At 40.1% G+C, this 16,948-nt stretch overlaps 1 protein-coding gene across 3 annotated transcripts in view; it reads left to right on the forward strand.

Moving 5' to 3' along the window:
• The window catches only part of MROH9 (maestro heat like repeat family member 9), an 88,405-nt gene that overhangs the window by 42,832 nt on the left and 28,625 nt on the right, over window positions 1-16,948 (forward strand). For all 3 annotated transcript variants that reach the window (XM_007088719.3, XM_042976742.1, XM_042976743.1), the window contains exons 8-11: window positions 4,752-4,887; window positions 10,556-10,680; window positions 13,036-13,185; window positions 16,713-16,867. In XM_007088719.3, coding sequence (XP_007088781.1) covers window positions 4,752-4,887; window positions 10,556-10,680; window positions 13,036-13,185; window positions 16,713-16,867 — 566 coding nt within the window. The remainder of the gene's footprint in view (window positions 1-4,751; window positions 4,888-10,555; window positions 10,681-13,035; window positions 13,186-16,712; window positions 16,868-16,948) is intronic.

The raw sequence follows: 16,948 nt of genomic DNA on the forward strand, positions 1-16,948 counted from the left end.
CTCCAAAGGAGACCTCCAGATGGCCGACAGACATATGAAAATATGCTCATCATCACTTACCATCAGTGAAATGTAAATTCATACAATTAGATATCGCCTCCAACATCTCAGAATGGCTAAATCAAAAACATAAGAAACAACACATGTTGGCAAGGATGTGGAGGAGAAGGAACCCTCTGGCACTGTTGGTGGGAATGTGAACTGGTGTAACCACTGTGGAAAACAGAATGGAGATTCCTCAAAAAGTTAAAAACAGAACTGCTCTATGATCCAGAAATTGCACTACTAGGTATTTACCCAAAGAATACAAAAACACTAATTCAAAGAGATACATGCACCCCTATGTTTATAGCAGCATTATTTACATAGCCAAGATATGGAAGCAGCCTAAATGTCCATCAACTGATGAATGGATAAAGAAGTGGTATCTATACACACACACACACACACACACACACACACACACAATGAAATATTGCTCAGCCATAAAAAAGAATGAAATCACGCTGTTTGCCATGACATAGATGGAGCTAGAGAGTATAAGACTAAATAGAAGAAGTCAGAGAAGGACAAATACCATATGACTTTAATCATATGTGGAATTTAAGAAACAAAACAAATGGGCAAAGGGAAAAAGAGAGAGAGAGACAAACTAAGAAACAGACTCTTAACTGTAGAGAATGAACTGATGGTTACCGAAGGGGAAGTGGGGAGAGGCATGGGTTAAATAGGTGATGGAGATTAAGGAGTGCACTTGTGATGATGAACACCGGGTAATGTATGGAAGTGTTGAATCACATTGTACACCTGAAAGTAATGTAACCAACCCTGTATATTAACTACCTGGGATTAAATTTTAAAATAAATAAATAAATAAATAAACAAATAAATAAATAAATAAAAGATGAGGGGAGGATTTCCAGTCAAAGCTAACAGATTATCTGCATGCCTTTCTCTCCTCTCCCTCTAAAGTCCTCACAAAATGGAAGTGATGAAATTTGTCAAATTAGTAAAAAGTTTTAGGTGGGCTAGATGTCAACAGGATGATAGAAAAGATAGAAAATGGTAACTGACAAAGCCTCACAAAGGAAGCTGAAAGACAGGTGCACGTGAACATTAGGATGGGGTACAGCTTTTTAGGAAGCAGTTTGCCCAATGCAACTCTGGAGAAGCTGGAGCTTGGAGGTCCAAGTAATGACGAAGGGTGAGAGGCAAAGCAGGGTTGAAAATACATGCATTAACTGAAAGGATTCACTGAAAGTTTATACAGAAGACTCTATTGCCTTCCATCCCCCTTTACACATGTACTATATTCCACAGGGACCTGGGTCCACTGGCAGATAAAATTTGAGGACTTCTTCCTCAAAATGTCTAGAAAATCCCCTGAGAAAATTATCCTGATCGTTCAGAAATATTTCAGTGTAACCCCAGCGTCCCCACCTAACCACTCTAAAGCAAAGCCCACCTGTTGATGAGCCTTGCTCACATACGTAAATTCTGCCAAGAAGCATTGCATTTGTAAGTATGACTAGATAGCCAAGATTTGTCAGACATTTGGATTAACCCCTCCAAATACCAGAGTCAGCCCAAGATAAATAAAGAGAGAAACATGATTATCAAAATAAAGAGTCAATTCAGGTCACAGGTGAGAATTTAGCCTTGAAAAGGGTAGAGAAAACATATTTATATGCCAAAAGAAAATATAATTAAAGTAAAAATGGCCTATGCATTAAACAATTTTACTTAATCATAATAATAAGACCACATTATTGATTTTCAGCTTTTAGGATCAATCACAGAAAACTCAAATAAGTTATCGAATCCCATCAAATGCTATAAACTTAACAATGCAAAAGCAAAAATGCAGGGAAGAGTTTAGTGGTTCTTCAACAAGTTAAATACACAATTACCGTATGACCCAGCAATGCTAGGTATATACCCAAAAGAATTTGAAAGAGCTGGTCAAACAAAAACTTATACACAAATGTTCATTGCAGCATAATTCGCAATAGCCAAGACGTGGAAACAACCTAAATGTCCATCAACAAAGTGAATGGACAAATAAAATGTGGTATATTCATACAATGGAATATTACTCCGCCAAAAAGAGAAATGAGGTCAGATATATACTGCAACATTAATAAAACTGGAAAACATTACACTAAGTGAAAGAAATTAGACCTAAAAGCCTACATGTTCTATGAAATTTACATGAAATGGCAGAATAGGCAAATCCACAGAGACAGAAATCAGCTTTGTGTTTGACAGGGACTGTGGTTACCAAAGAATAAAGACTGACTGGTTAGCGGTTTTCACTTGAGGTGATGAAAAAGATTTAGAGCTAGAGAGAGGTGGTGGTTGTTCCACATTGTGAATGTGATTTATGCTACTGAACTGGGTACTTTAAAAGGGTTAAAATGGTAAATTGTAGGTTATGTATATTTTTTGCCACAATAAATAAATGCACAATAAAGTACAGGCAAAAGTAGTAAGAAAGTAGAAGACATGGTAGAAAAAAGTTGAAGGGAAATACAAGTGCTCCAAAACACTTACTTCATAAAGCAGAAGATCAACAAGGTATTTGTATCTATGAAACAAGAAATAAAAGTACTGCCATATTATGAAAACAGAAAAGGGAAGGACTACAAATAGTAATGTGCCATAATGAGTAACAAGCTATATAGAGAGGATGGTGGTAAAACAGAAAGATGTGATAACCCCTAATTTATCACAGCAGGAATAGATAGGCAATGTCCCAAACTGATATTAGAACAGAAATGGGAGCCCATTATTTAGAGATAAAAAGGTGACCTCCAGAAGAAGCAGCTAAAAACACTTAGGAGTGGTTGCCTATGGAATTTAGTACCTAAACTACCATTATTGTTAAGACAAGGAACTGGAGAGGCCGCATCTACAAAGAAGGAATCCACTAAGAAAGGATCAGAAAAGTGAGCAGAAATACTCCAGCTTAGGGATGGATTCTGAGAAGTTGTTTTTTTTTTTTTCTCCAGATCTTAATGCTTATTTTCCTTTCAGCACTTGGATAGATTTTCTATAAAAGCAGGGCCATATTGTATTGGAAGTTCCCAAAGTCTTGTGTTGGAGAGAGTGTAGCTGTTGTTGGTACACTTCTGAAGGGCATAATCTGTGTGCTCCACAGTGCAGAGCCTTTCTCCTGTCATGTTCCCCATCCTCCTCAAACGTGCCATGCAATCTAGAAACAGCCACACCTACAATAGAGACAGAAATTAGACAGACCCAACCTGGCAAACAGAATAGATAGACCACTGATAGCTTCATTTACAAAAACACCTGGTAATTACACATCCACAAGTTCTTGAGGAGGCATAATCAGAAAAGCCATTTGAGGCAAATAAGACTTTAGGGGCAATCCCTTGTAAATGGTTCCCAACTTCTGTGAACTAAGCTGAGAGGACTACTCCCCCATCAGGCCGGATAGAGAAGTACCACTCAGTCCCACAGTGTGATGGTGGTTCTTAAAATCTTGCCATTAGATGGAAAAAGAAACCTGGGCTGCAATTCCAAAGAAAAGAGCACCCAGGGAAGGAAAACATGTCTCCCTAGAGCCCAGTGTAATGTCTGTACTGTCTGCTTCTAGATTCTCCTAACTCATAGGACTCCTAGAGTAGAGGGACCCCAAGGCCAGCCTTACAAAGAATCCACAGAAGTAAAGGATTATCTCTCCTTCTTCTGCTGAGACCATCGTTCCCAGTATCCTTGTTCAGTTATGCCCTTGACCCATGACCCAGTTCACTTCACATTCCTCTTTAGAAATGACTGTGTGTGTGTGTGTGTGTGTGTGTGTGTGTGTGTGTTTAAGATTGAGAGAAAAGGGTGGGTCAAGCAACATGAGAGGCAGGGCTAAGCAGACATATGAGAGAAGTAGAAAGAAAGAGAAACAGGCTGTGGGATCCTCCCAGAGTGTTGACTTGGTTTTAACTTTTACCACCAAAATTTGCTCTAATCCTCAAAACATCTATTTAAGAAAAATAATCACCTGTCTTAGAAACAAGAAGACCTACTAGTTTACCAAACCTACATGTGAACAGAGCCCCCTTTGTTTAAAAAAATAATTGGTAATGGTACTCAAACCTTCACAAAACCAGAATGTCCCTTCCACCTCTCCTTTCTTCTTGACTAGTCAATCAAGATGAAAATCTAACTATTTGAACAGCCTGTGTCACAGGACGTTGTAGGAAGAAATACATAAAGGTTGTGATGGTAGCTTTGACATCAAAAGTAAATGCTCTGAATTTTTAAAAAATGAATTTCTTTGGGAAGAATCAGAACAACTCCAGGAGGAAAAGTTACATTTCTCCAGTGGCTTACAGAGGCATCTGAAGTGTGTCATACATAGACAAGAGCACATGACAGTTTTTGGATATCCTCCCTCTGCCCCAATATCCTGGAATGTGCTGCCTGAAAATTGCTACCTGATTTACAGAATAGAAACTAACATTAGTTGAGTTCCCATTATTTCCAAACACTTTGCTAAGAACTTGCTTTTTTGTCATAAATAGTCCCCACGATAACTATTACAAGGTAGCATTTGTTATCTACGTTTCACAGAGGAGGAAACTGAGGTAGTAACAGATTTGAACATAGGTTTGGTAATTTGGAAGCTCATCCTCTAACCCTAGTCCAATATAGATATTAGAGGATTGGATACCAACATTCGATGTTGACTAGGCACAGAAAATGCATTTTTCTCCCTTGTTTTTTCCCATTAGGCAAGTGTTGATGCTCCATGTCTGGGTGTCCTGGCAGCAGAACTGTCTCTTCTGTGTTGCCATAATGACGTCTCAATCACACAACAAGCATCCTTGGGCTTGCATCACCTCCTCTGCATTGCAAAGTGTCAGAACGGTAAGAATGATTTACCACCTCTTCTAAGGGGTACTACAAATTGTCCCTAACTTCTCCTTGTGGGTCCCAAGAAGGCTCTATGTCTGTAGATTTCTAAAGTCTGCCCCAACATCTATAGCTCCACTTTCTTTTTTTTTTTTTTTTTAAATATTTTTTTCAACGTTTATTTTATTTTTGGGACAGAGAGAGACAGAGCATGAACGGGGGAGGGACAGAGAGAGAGGGAGACACAGAATCGGAAACAGGCTCCAGGTTCCGAGCCATCAGCCCAGAGCCCCACGCGGGGCTCGAACTCACGGACCGTGAGATCGTGACCTGGCTGAAGTCGGACGCTTAACCGACTGCGCCACCCAGGCGCCCCATATAGCTCCACTTTCTAACACGCCTTTCATAATCTTTTTAGAATGATCAAGATATGCCAAGATCTATAAAGTACTATACTTGGATTAGTGTTGGGTGTTAATGCTGGGGGCAGGAATGCTGTGGGGAAGAAGAGGAGAAAGAGAAGAAATGGTACCAATGGGACTTTTTTAAAAAGGAGGTATATTTTCCCCCTCTAATGGGGCATCAAATGGAATATTCAGATTCTTGCTTCAGGGGTGGGGGAAAATTAGCCACCAGCAGTAAATGCTGCTGTGGCCTGCCTAACAAAGCATAAAAGCGAGTCCTGAAAGTATCATACTATTTCCAAATAACTTAGAGAAAAGATTTAGCCTCAAATGAGGTGGGGTCTACAGTTGCTTGAGCTTACCACCTAAAGTAAGTTTGTAGACTGCAACCCAATGGTGTCACCAAGAAGAGACAGAATTAGGGATCCAGAGAGGTCATGATAGCTAGAGCTCACAGGTCTGAGGGCCAGAGAGGAGTGCACAAAGAGCTCCAGAGATTTGCACAGGGTTCTCCTTATTCAGGTATGTAGTGGTCAGAACAAGCATGTGAGAGGATGCATGGGTGGCTCAGTTAGTTGATTTCTGCTCAGGTCATGATCTCATAGTTCGTGGCTTTGAGCCCTGTGTCGGGCTCCACACTGACAACACAGAGCCTGCTTGGTATCCTCTCTCTCTCTCTCTCTCTCCCCCTGTCTTTCTGCCCCTCCCCCACTCATGCTCACTCTCTCAAAAGAAGTAAATAAACTTAACAACAACAGCAAAAAAGAATACGAATGTGAAGGAAACTACCTGAGGCCAGGGGAGAATGTTTAAGGAGAAAAATCCAATGAACTCGCAAAGGCTGGGAATAGTGCCTATGACGATAAGCCAACATTTAAAACTTCATAATGCACAAGTAATGAGGAAGAGTACCCAAAGGGTTTTGTTTCATTAGAAGGAAAAAACGATCTCTAGACTAAATTGTGTTTTGGTGCCACTTAACAGACCTTAAAAATAAGATCTAAAAAGATCAGGTTATCTCCAAATACTTTGAATGTTAATCAAACCTACTCCTAGGAATACCAATATTCCAGCAGTCAACAAGTTAAAATTCACAGGGTCCAATAACAATTATTACACTTGCAAAAATCAGACCACAGCACATAATGAGGAGAGAAATGAATCAAAACTGACCCAGAAATAACTCAGATGATAGAATTCGTAGAAAGGGATGTTAAAACAATTGTTATAATGTATTCCAATTATTTAAGGAGTCCAAGAAAAAGATGAACATGTTAAGCAGAGACATAGAAAAATTTCTAAAAGACCTCAATTGAACATCTGGAGATTAAAAGCATAATATCTGAGGTAAAGAACACTCTGGCAAAAATTAACAGTGTAATTTTCAAGAGGGCCAGAGAAAATAAGACACATTTCATTCACAGGAACAAAAGTAAATATGACAGTAAATTTCTTATCAGTAAAAGCCATAAACAATGGAGCAGCCTCTCAATGTACAGGGGGGAGGAAAAGGCAATCTAGAATTCTTTAGCCAGCAAAAATTCTTTTGAAAACAAAAGTGAAATAAAGACATGTTTAGATATACAAGAGCTGCTAGAATTCATTGCCAGCAGATCTGCACTAAAAGAAATATTAAAGGAAATCCTTCAAGGAAAAACATCCAGGTGAAAATCTAGGTCCGCATAAAGGAATGAAGAGTAATGGGTTGCAACTACGTAGGTAAATATTCTGTCCTCATTATTTTTAAAAAAAATTTTTAATGTTTATTTAGTTGAGAGAGAGAGAGAGAGAGAGAGCATGAGTGGGAAGAGGGGCAGAGAGTGAGAGAGACACAGAATCCAAAGCGGGCTCCAGGCTCTGAGCTGTCAGTACAGAGCCCGACATGGGGCTCGAACTCATGAACTGTGAGTTCATGATCTGAGCTAAAGTCGGATGCTTAACTGACTGAGCCACCCAAGTGCCCCTTCTCATTATTTAATCTTTTAAAATGATAATCAACTGTTCAAGGCAAAAAATAATAATGTAAAAGCTATATGACAACAATAGAGGCTTGAAAGAGGAAGTAGGATTACTTTTTAAGGTTCCTGCAAACAGAGTGTGACATGTCACTTAACGAGTAAACTGTGATAAGTTAAAGATGTGTAATATAAACCTTAAAGCAGCCTCCTAAATAATATAGCCAAGAGGTACATATAGTAAGCCAAATTGAGATGTAATGTTTTAAAAACTACTTTAAAAGAAGACAAAAAAGAGGAAAAATAGAAAGAACAGATGGGAAAAATAGAAAACAAATAGTGAAGACTTAAAGCCATCTAGAGTAAATGTAAATATTCTGAACACCTCCAGTGAAAAGGTGGAGATTATCAGATTGGATAAAAAGCAAGGCTCAACTCTATGCTGCCCTATGAGAAACCCAGTTTAAATGCAAAGCCATAAATAGAATAAAAGTTAAAAGTTGGAAGATAACACAGTAACACTAGTCAAAAAGAAATTAGAGTGGCTGAATCAATATCAAAAAATATATATTTCAGAGCAAAGAATGCTTCCAGGGAAAAAGAGGATCATTTCATAATGATAAAGGGGTCAATTAATTAATAAGACAACAATGCTAAACATGTATGTCCCTAAAATTAAAAATTTATAAAAATTAAAATACATTAAACAAAAATGGATAGAGCTAGGGGGCGCCTGGGTGGCTCAGTCGGTTAAGCATCTGACTCTTGATTTCAGCTCAGGTCACCACCTCAGGGTCATGAGATTGAGCCCCGCAACACTCTCCATGCAGAGCAGGGAGCCTGCTTGAGACACTTTCCCTTCCTCTCCCTCTGCCCCCACTCGCTTGTGCACATGCTCTCTCTAAAAATAATTTTTTAAAAAAGGATAGAACTACAAGGAGCAGATGTACAATTATAGTCAGAGAATTCAGTATCTCTTTCTCAATAATTCATAATCACACAGAAAATTTTTAAGGATATAGACTTGAACCAACTTGACCTAATTAATATATAGAGAACACTCCACCAATAATGGAAAAACGAACATTCTCCTCAAGGGAAAAACAGAAAACTTACCAAAATAGACCACATTCAAGCCATGAATCAAATCTTAAGAAAGTATAAAGTCTTTAATTCGTCCAAAATGGATTCTCTGACCAAAATGGAATTAACCTAGAAATAAAACTAGAAAGATACCTGGAAAATTCAAAATATTCGGAAACCAGGTAATCCACTTCTAAGTAACCCATGAGTCAAAAAAAAGAAATAAAAGTAGAAATTGAAAGCATTTTGAACTAAATGAAAAAATACCTACAAAGAAAACGCCAGACTGTAATGTTCTAGCAAACACTTAAAGGTAGAAAGTATTCCAATCCTACCCAAATTCTTCCAGAAATGTGAGAATGAGGAAACACGCCAAATCATTCAAGGAGGCCAGCAACATTCTGATACCAAAACCACATAAAGACATGACAAGAAAAACAAAAACAAAAAACTACAGACCAACGTTCCTCAAGAACATAAGTGCAAACGTTTTTAAATAGATCCGCACATATATGGTCAAATGATTTTTGATAAAGAGTCAAAGGCAATTCAATGGAGAAAGAGTAAACATCGATAAATGGTGTTGGAAAAATTGGTTATGTATCTATGCCAAAGAAAAGAACTCTGGTCTATATCTTATATGTAATGCAAAAGTTAATTCAAAATGGACCCATAAAACTAAAACTATGAAACAAGAAGTCCTTGTACCTTGGGTTAGGCAAAGATGTCTTAAACACAACACCAAAAGCATGACCTATACATTTTAAAAGTGAAAAATTAAGTATTTCTGCTCTTTGAAAGACACTGCTAAGAGAACAGATAAGCCACAGACTGGGAGAAAATATTTGCAAGTTACATATCTGACAAAAGGCTCACACCCAGAATTTAAAAATGAACACTCCAAACTCTGTAAGAAAACAGACAACCAAATTAAAAAATGGTAAATTTGAATTTGAATTACTGAGTCATTTCCCCGAAGAGACACAGATGGCAAAGACACACATCAAAAGATGTTCAATATTTGGTCATAAAAGACGTGTAGCTTAAAAACTGCCCGAGATCCCACTACATATTCATTAGGATGTCTAAAATGGAAACTCTGACCATACCATATGTTATTAAAGATGTGAAGCAGCTGGGACTCTCGCGTTGCCAGAGGGAGCGTGACATGGTATAACAACTTTGGCAAACAATTTGGCCGTTTATCCTAAAAAGATAAACACACATCGACCAAATGACCCAGTCATTCCATAACTTGGGATTTAGCTAAGAGAAATGAAAGCAGATACCCAGAGCAAAACATGTACACAAATGTTGATAGCACCTTTATTTGGAAAAGCCAAAACCCTGGAAACAACCCAAGTGTCCATCAATAGGCAAATGGGTAAGCAGACGATGGAATAGTATTCATCAGTAAAACGGGAATGATAACCTATACCTATACCCATAACCACTTGGGTGAATCACAAAACAATTTCTCTGAGGGCAACATGCAACACAACAGAAGAGTACATCCTATATGAATCCACTTATCTAAGATCAGAAAGTACACACTTGATAGAAAGCCAATGACGGAAAGCAGATCTGTGGATGTCTTTGGATCAGGGGTGGGTACAGGGGAGCAGGTGTGGTGGAGGCAATGAATACGATTGGGTTTTTTTTTTTTTCGTTTATTTATTTTTTTATTGCAGTTTTTGTGAGTATATACATATATAAAAACTTACCAAATTGTACATTTTAGACAAACTGGATGTCAATTACATCCCTATGGAGCTGTTAACAAACAAACAAAAATCGTTACAAGTTACCTTCTCTGGAACTAAAGACATCAGCACCTGAAGCTTTCACTGAGAGCTCCTGGCTTTCCTGCTATATGACTTCCCCAGCTCTTTGCAAAATGCCTCCATGTCTGGTCTCCTATCAAGAAACCCTCCACCTTAGCGACAGCTTTTCCAGGGCGCTGAATGATGCATTTGATGGCCGAAATATATTCAATATCTGCTGAACCTATTAAAATGATCTATGTCTTTCATTCATATTTCACAGAGGCCTCACTTAAACACTTTATAGACTCTGAGTCTGTGCTGTCATAATATCTGATGCGATCAAACTGTCAGCAGAGAGAAATGTTCAGAACACTTTATATCTCCAGAATCGGATAGGAAGGAGAAATTGGAAACAGCAATGTCATAGAAGGAACTGATGATCAACAAAAACCTTAAACTCTTTTTCTCAATACAGAGGACATTGAAAAAACTAAATCTACAAAGTATGAGAAGCATGGAAATCACTGCCTCCTGTCTCCGTCCTGTGATACAGAATTTGTACCCAAAGTCTTGCAACGAGACAGAGCTAAAATTGTCCAGGTAACTTACCCCCCGCTTTATCCAATGGCTTTTCTTTCATGTGTATTATTACTTTTAGTGACAACTTCTTTCTCCTTCCTTCCTTCCTTCCTTCCTTCCTTCCTTCCTCCTTCCCTCCCTCCCTCCCTCTCTCCCTCCCTCCCTCCCTCTCTCCCTCCCTCCTTCCCTCCCTCCCTCCCTCTCTCCCTCCCTCCCTCTCTTTCTTTCTTTCTTTCTTTCTTTCTTTCTTTCTTTCTTTCTTCTTATGTTTATTTATTTTTGAGAGAGAGACAGAGAGTAAGCAGGGAGGGGCAGAGAGACTGGGAGACAGCCCAGAGCCTGACGCAGGGCTTGAACCCACCAGGAGTGAGATCATGACCTGAGCAGAAGTAGGATGCTTAACCGACTGAGCCACCCAGGAGTCCCTAGTGGCGACTGATTTCAACAGTTTCTATTTTTAATAAATTTTTCCATGTTTTTAAAGTTCAGTGAAGCACAGAGTAAATAATATGTAGAGTGTTTGCTTTCATGATTTGCATCTCTATGAGTAAGAACGATGCCTAATATTCCTGAATATAGCAATTTATATTATTTTTATGTAATCCTTATAGCATGCACATGAGGTGTTTTCTAGTTTTATACTTCTTTTGTTTGATTAATAAATATGTCACTAAAGATGGGGAACTCTGGTTATTCAGCAAAGTTAGTGGAGTCATCAATCAACAGGCTTTTCAATAGTATTATAATTTACTCAGCAAACATCAAAATAACTTGCTTTAGATTTTGTTTTAAAACACCTATTAGGGGTCCCTGGGTGGTTCCATTGGTTAAGCATCCAACTCTTAATTTGGGCTCAGGTCATGATCTCACAGTCATGAGATCGAGCCCCACATTGGGCTCCGCACTGAGCGTGGACCCTGCTTAATATTCTCTCTCTCTCTCTCTCTCTCTCTCTCTCTCTCTCTCTCTCCCTCTCTCTCTCTCTCTCTCTCTCTCTCTCTCTCTCTCCCTCCCTCTCTCTCTCTCTCTCTTTCCCCCTCAGCTCCTCTCCCCTGCTTGTACTCTCTCTCTAAAAAATAAAAACCTTATTAAAACAAATTTTAAGTTGAAGTGATAAACCTCAGTACCGCATAAATAATTTTTACACTGACCCCAACCCCTGGGGAAACCTATGGGGCTCTGCATACTCCCTCACTTTCTTCAAGGTACATGGGCTTATCCACACACTTGCGAGGTCACCCAGCTCTGCAGCCTAGGTTGGGCTGTCTAATACCTGGCCCTCTAGCCACACACATGGAGCCAACGGCTCAGCACAGTTGCTGGGGTCGCCCTTCAAGGCTAGCTCATCTCTGGAAGTGGGAGAGTCTTTTGGTTCCTGCTAAAAAGTACATACGTGAAGCAGTGTCTTCTCCTCCCATGGCCGAGGGGATAGAATCGTGTGAAGCTGAGATGTGGAAGTGATACACCTTACATAACATAGTCAAAAATACTGCATAGATGTCTTAAATATGCACCTTAAATTTGAATTTGAATTACTGAGTCATTTCACCAAAGAGACACAGATGATAGTGCATTTTTCCAGAATCAAGCATTTATTCTCACCCACCCCACACCTCAAAAATCACGAGCCTGGTTGACTATGAAGTTATCCATTTACATGAAGAAACCAAGCATCTAGAATTTATTAGAGGGGCGCCTGGGTGGCTCAGTTGGCTGAGTGACCGACTTCGGCTCGGGTCATGATCTCACGGTTCGTGGGTTCGAGCCCCGCATCGGGCTGTGTGCTCACAGCTCGGAGCCTGGATCCTGCTTCGGATTCTGTGTCTTCCCCTCTCTCTGCTCCTCCCCTGCTCATGCTCTGTCTGTCTATCTGTCTCTCTCTCAATAATAAATAAACATTAAAAAAAAATTAGAATTTACTAGAAAGTTCTTCTACTTCCTTCCATCCTCCATCCAGTGCCCTGGACTCGGGACCCTGAGTGCCATGATTAGGCTAATGAGTGGATGGCCAGCCTCCTCTGAGCCTCTTGCAAGCGGTTCATAGTTTTTCATTTCTTCCTGGCCTGGCCCCACAGCTGACTTATCCAGATGAAAATATTTGAGCCGCTTTAAAAATCAGAAGAAAAAAAATAAATAAATGCAATTCCACTTGAATTCTAGTCATCTCAATATCACCACACTTGTGAAATATGATTTCTAACATTTTTGAGTGAAGGAAGAGGGCTAGAACTGCAAAAATGCCTAAGGCCCCCCCCAAAACCACGTAGCAGTACCCGGCCCCTGGGCCTGGAGCTTCTCCAGGATGATAGAATTCAGCGGTCTTTCTCATGTTGTTGTTGGTCAGCCCTGAGGTCATGGCTCTCCTTTTGGTTTCAGAGTGTAGGACAAACTTTAATGCCGTCCTTGCTGACTGACTTTGTGTGGAACCTCCTGATGACGCTGTCTTCACCTAATTGTGTAACTGCATTCAAGGCGTCAACCATACTGAAACTGACTCTGGAGTCTCATGCCCATAAGGTCACCATGGTAAGACACTTGACCATGAGTAGGGGGCACGGAGCTGATTCTCTAACTTTATTCTCTTGTTGCCTTTGTTACATGCTACTTCTTTTCCTGTGTATTTCTTGTTACTGTTCAACATGTCGCTTCGATCAAATGAGGGGTTTTTTTGTGTGAAAAAATATTTCAAGCATACGGAAAGTGTGGGACACAATGGCATGAATGTTCACCTGCCAATCATACCAAATAATCACATTTTGCCGCATTTGCATCAGTTTTTTTAAAGAAATACATTAATAACTGGAGAATAATGCAGATATAACTGAAATCTCCTGCGTAACCGCTAAGGAAAGTTTTCAGGGACCCTCAGGTTGCTGCAGGGCTGGCTATATGATTTGTGGGGCCAAGTGAAAATAAACGTGGGGCTTCCTGTTCAAAACATGTGCTATTATTTAAAGTGCCATTAAATATACAATCATATGTCACTAAATTCTACTCCTGTAACCCATATTACACTATATGTTAACTAACTAGAATTTAAATGAAAACCTAAAATATATATACAGTCCTATGAAGTTTTCCCCCCCTTTCCTCCATGGTCTCTCTCTTTCTCTCAATTTGTCATAGCATTTTTATTTTCTACTTAATGTCTTTAAGTTAAAAAAAAAAAAACTAAAATTTTAAAGTAGCACAAATTTTACCAGCCATTTTTACATCGTGCCATGCCATTTACAGGTGAAAACACAGAAGTGTTTAACTCAAGAAAATAATGCAAGTGACAGCTCATACACGAATATGTTTTCATTCGCACCAAAAGAGTGGAAGCAATACACAAAACTAACTCGATTATTTGTATTTCATTTCTGACATTCACACTTTCTATTAACGCCTTCTACCTTCAGCTTATTGATGAGTCATCATTTTCCATTTAAGCGGTTGAGGCTTCAATGAATGCTTATCTTATACGCACTGTGATTTCCCACTGACTGCTACACATCTCGGGTCCACTGGAAGTCTGTACACTTAGACTGTGCACGTTGCATGTGAACGGGACTGCACACGGGAGCCACAGCCACCAACGTCCCGGCTCACGTGCATGCTCTATGGTCCCATGGGACTTCACTTCGAAAACACAAGCTCAAAAATAAAATTATTTCAATATTCGAGAGGGCGACAGCAAAGCTCTGAACCTTCTAAGTGCGGAACCCTGTCAAATGCATAGGTCACATGCTCATGAAACCAGCCCTGATCTGATGGTGACATGAGGGCTGAACTCTCAGTTTCTGGTGCTGACACATGGTGTTATTCGACTGAAAATAAACTGAGAGGGGAGCCTGGGTGGCTCAGTCGGTTGAGCATCCGGCTTCGGCTCAGGTCATGACCTCACGGCTCATGGGTTCAAACCCCATGTCAGGCTCTGTGCTGACAGAGCTTTGGCTTCTGTCTCCCTCTCACTCTGCCCTTCCCCCACGGGCGCTCGGTCTCTCCAAAATGAATCAATGTTTGAAAATGTTTGAAAAAAAGAAAAAAGAAAATAAACTGAGAGTTCATACTCAAAATCAGCGAGCAGGAAAGGGGAAGTAAAGCTTTCGATAGAACTCCCAACATGGCTACATCCAGGAGCATCCCAGAAGGCAAGTAGGACCAAGGGGAAAGCTGGAGGGCGACAGTCATTTCCTTGATAAATTAAGCTCTTCTCTCATGCGGTGAGAAAGAGAGGGTAGATAAAGCCATACCAAGGCCCTGGAGGGGAAGAGGAGCCCCACAGAAAACTAGACGTGTAAAACTAGCCTCTGCCGCGGTAAAATCATTAAACAGAGAGAAAGCAACTGAACAGAAATGGGGTTCAGCAATTCATCGCTCCACCCAAGCTCCCACAAACAATTCAAGTACTAAGTACAGTGGATTGTCATCTTAAACAGGGCTAGGTTCTAAAATCAGTTATAATGGGAAATTGTGCATAGTTAAAATTATCCCTGGAAACCACTGAAACTGCACATGCAGTATGTGGGTTTCCAGTCTCTAAATAACCGCAACACAGCAAGTCGTTTCTCGAGAATGAAAGCAGATCATCACTGCACACTTGAGCATACAGTGACATAGCTGGCTTGTTTTAGGGGGCGCGCTGCATGGAAAGGAACGGGATGAGGAGAAAAGGGGATGAGAGCGCGTGCGCTCTCTCGCCGTCTCTCAAAAATAAATAAATGTTTTAAAAAATGTCTATGGAGAAGAGTAATGTTTAATTGTCTCCCGCTTCGTGCTCCCCTTGGAGCATATATGGCGGAAGGAATGTCCTGCACTCTTAACACTTCGCTTATTTTTTTTTTCTTTTGTTTGGAGTAGAGGGCTGTGCACAGATAACTAACTGAATTGTACATGAGGCAATCGCAATGGGATGTAAATTTACGTCAACCAACATCTCAGCTTGTGCTCTCTGAGGAATATTTCCAAATAAAAAACGCAGGCATCCAGGAAGATGAAAATTGATGTTGAATCTACAACCATTAGCTTGAGACAAATTTCAGGTCTAACTAGAAATCTCCTTGTTTAGGAATGCATAAAAAGGGGAAAACATTGAACACACATAGGACCTATGAATAAAATTTGCAAGCTTATGACTCAGTGTTTACCATTCTGGGCCATTCTTCCAAACACAGTTTCCCCATTCCATACGCACATTCAAGTCTTCTTTAATTGCCAGAAAGTTTTTAAAGTATACAGTTCCATTGTTTTTCTGTTCCATTATTTTGACTTCCTTCTTTTTTTCCATTTTTTTTAATGTTTATTCATTTTTTGAGAGAGACAGAGAGGATGAGTGGGGAAGAAGCAGAGAGAGAGACAGACAGACAGACAGAATCTGAAGCAGGCTCCAGGCTCTGAGCTGTCAGCCCACAGTCCAAGGCGGGGCTTGAACTCATGAGCCATGAGATCATGACCTGGCTGAAGTTGGACGCCCAACCAACTGAGCCACCCAGGCCCCCCTATTTTGACTTCCTTCTTAAAGGACTTGAATTATACACATGTTTTCTACACTGAGCCTATGTGTTTTATATAATGAAGCCTACCTTCCCCAAATAAACTTTTTAATGGGTATTTTGGGGTACCTGGGTGGTTCAGTCGGTTGAGCGTCCGACTCCGGCTCAGGCCATGATCTCGTGGTTTGTGAGTTCAAGCCCAGCTTCGGGCTCTGTGCTGACAGCTCAGAACCTGGAGCCTGCCTTGGATTCTGTGTCTCCCCCTCTCTCTGCCCTTCCCCTGCTCATGCTCTGTCTCTCAAAAATAAACATTAAAACATTTTAGTGAATAAATTAAAATTTAAAAAAACAGGTATTTTTCCACTATAGTAAATAGATAGGCTTCTTCTCATCCAAATAAGTATTTTACATTGTGTAGTCGCACACGTGAATATGCTTTCCTCTAGTGCGTATTTGTGTGTAGATTGCTGCCGTGGCCATTCTGAAAAGGACCGAATTCTTACATCCAAGAAATGCCTTGGTTGACAGGTTGCCATGGAACAAGAGGCACTTGTTTGACCCTTGAAATTACTTTTCCAGGTGTCTAAGATTGTGGATGCTATTTATAAGAAACTGCGTGAAAACTCTTCTCATGTGATGAGGCAAGCCATGCTGCGGGTCACTACCTTGCTGACACGCACTTCACCAAAGAAGGTCATCTTTCAGCTTATGGATTATCCAGTTCCAGCGGACAAGTAAGGCCCCCTCACCCCTTCCTACAGTGTTTTGTTCCCAGTCTCCAGAATCAGACAGAGCTAGACTCGGGCTTCTTTTTT

The sequence above is a fragment of the Panthera tigris genome, chromosome F3 (genome assembly GCF_018350195.1).
Source record: "Panthera tigris isolate Pti1 chromosome F3, P.tigris_Pti1_mat1.1, whole genome shotgun sequence".
Taxonomy (NCBI): domain Eukaryota; kingdom Metazoa; phylum Chordata; class Mammalia; order Carnivora; family Felidae; genus Panthera; species Panthera tigris.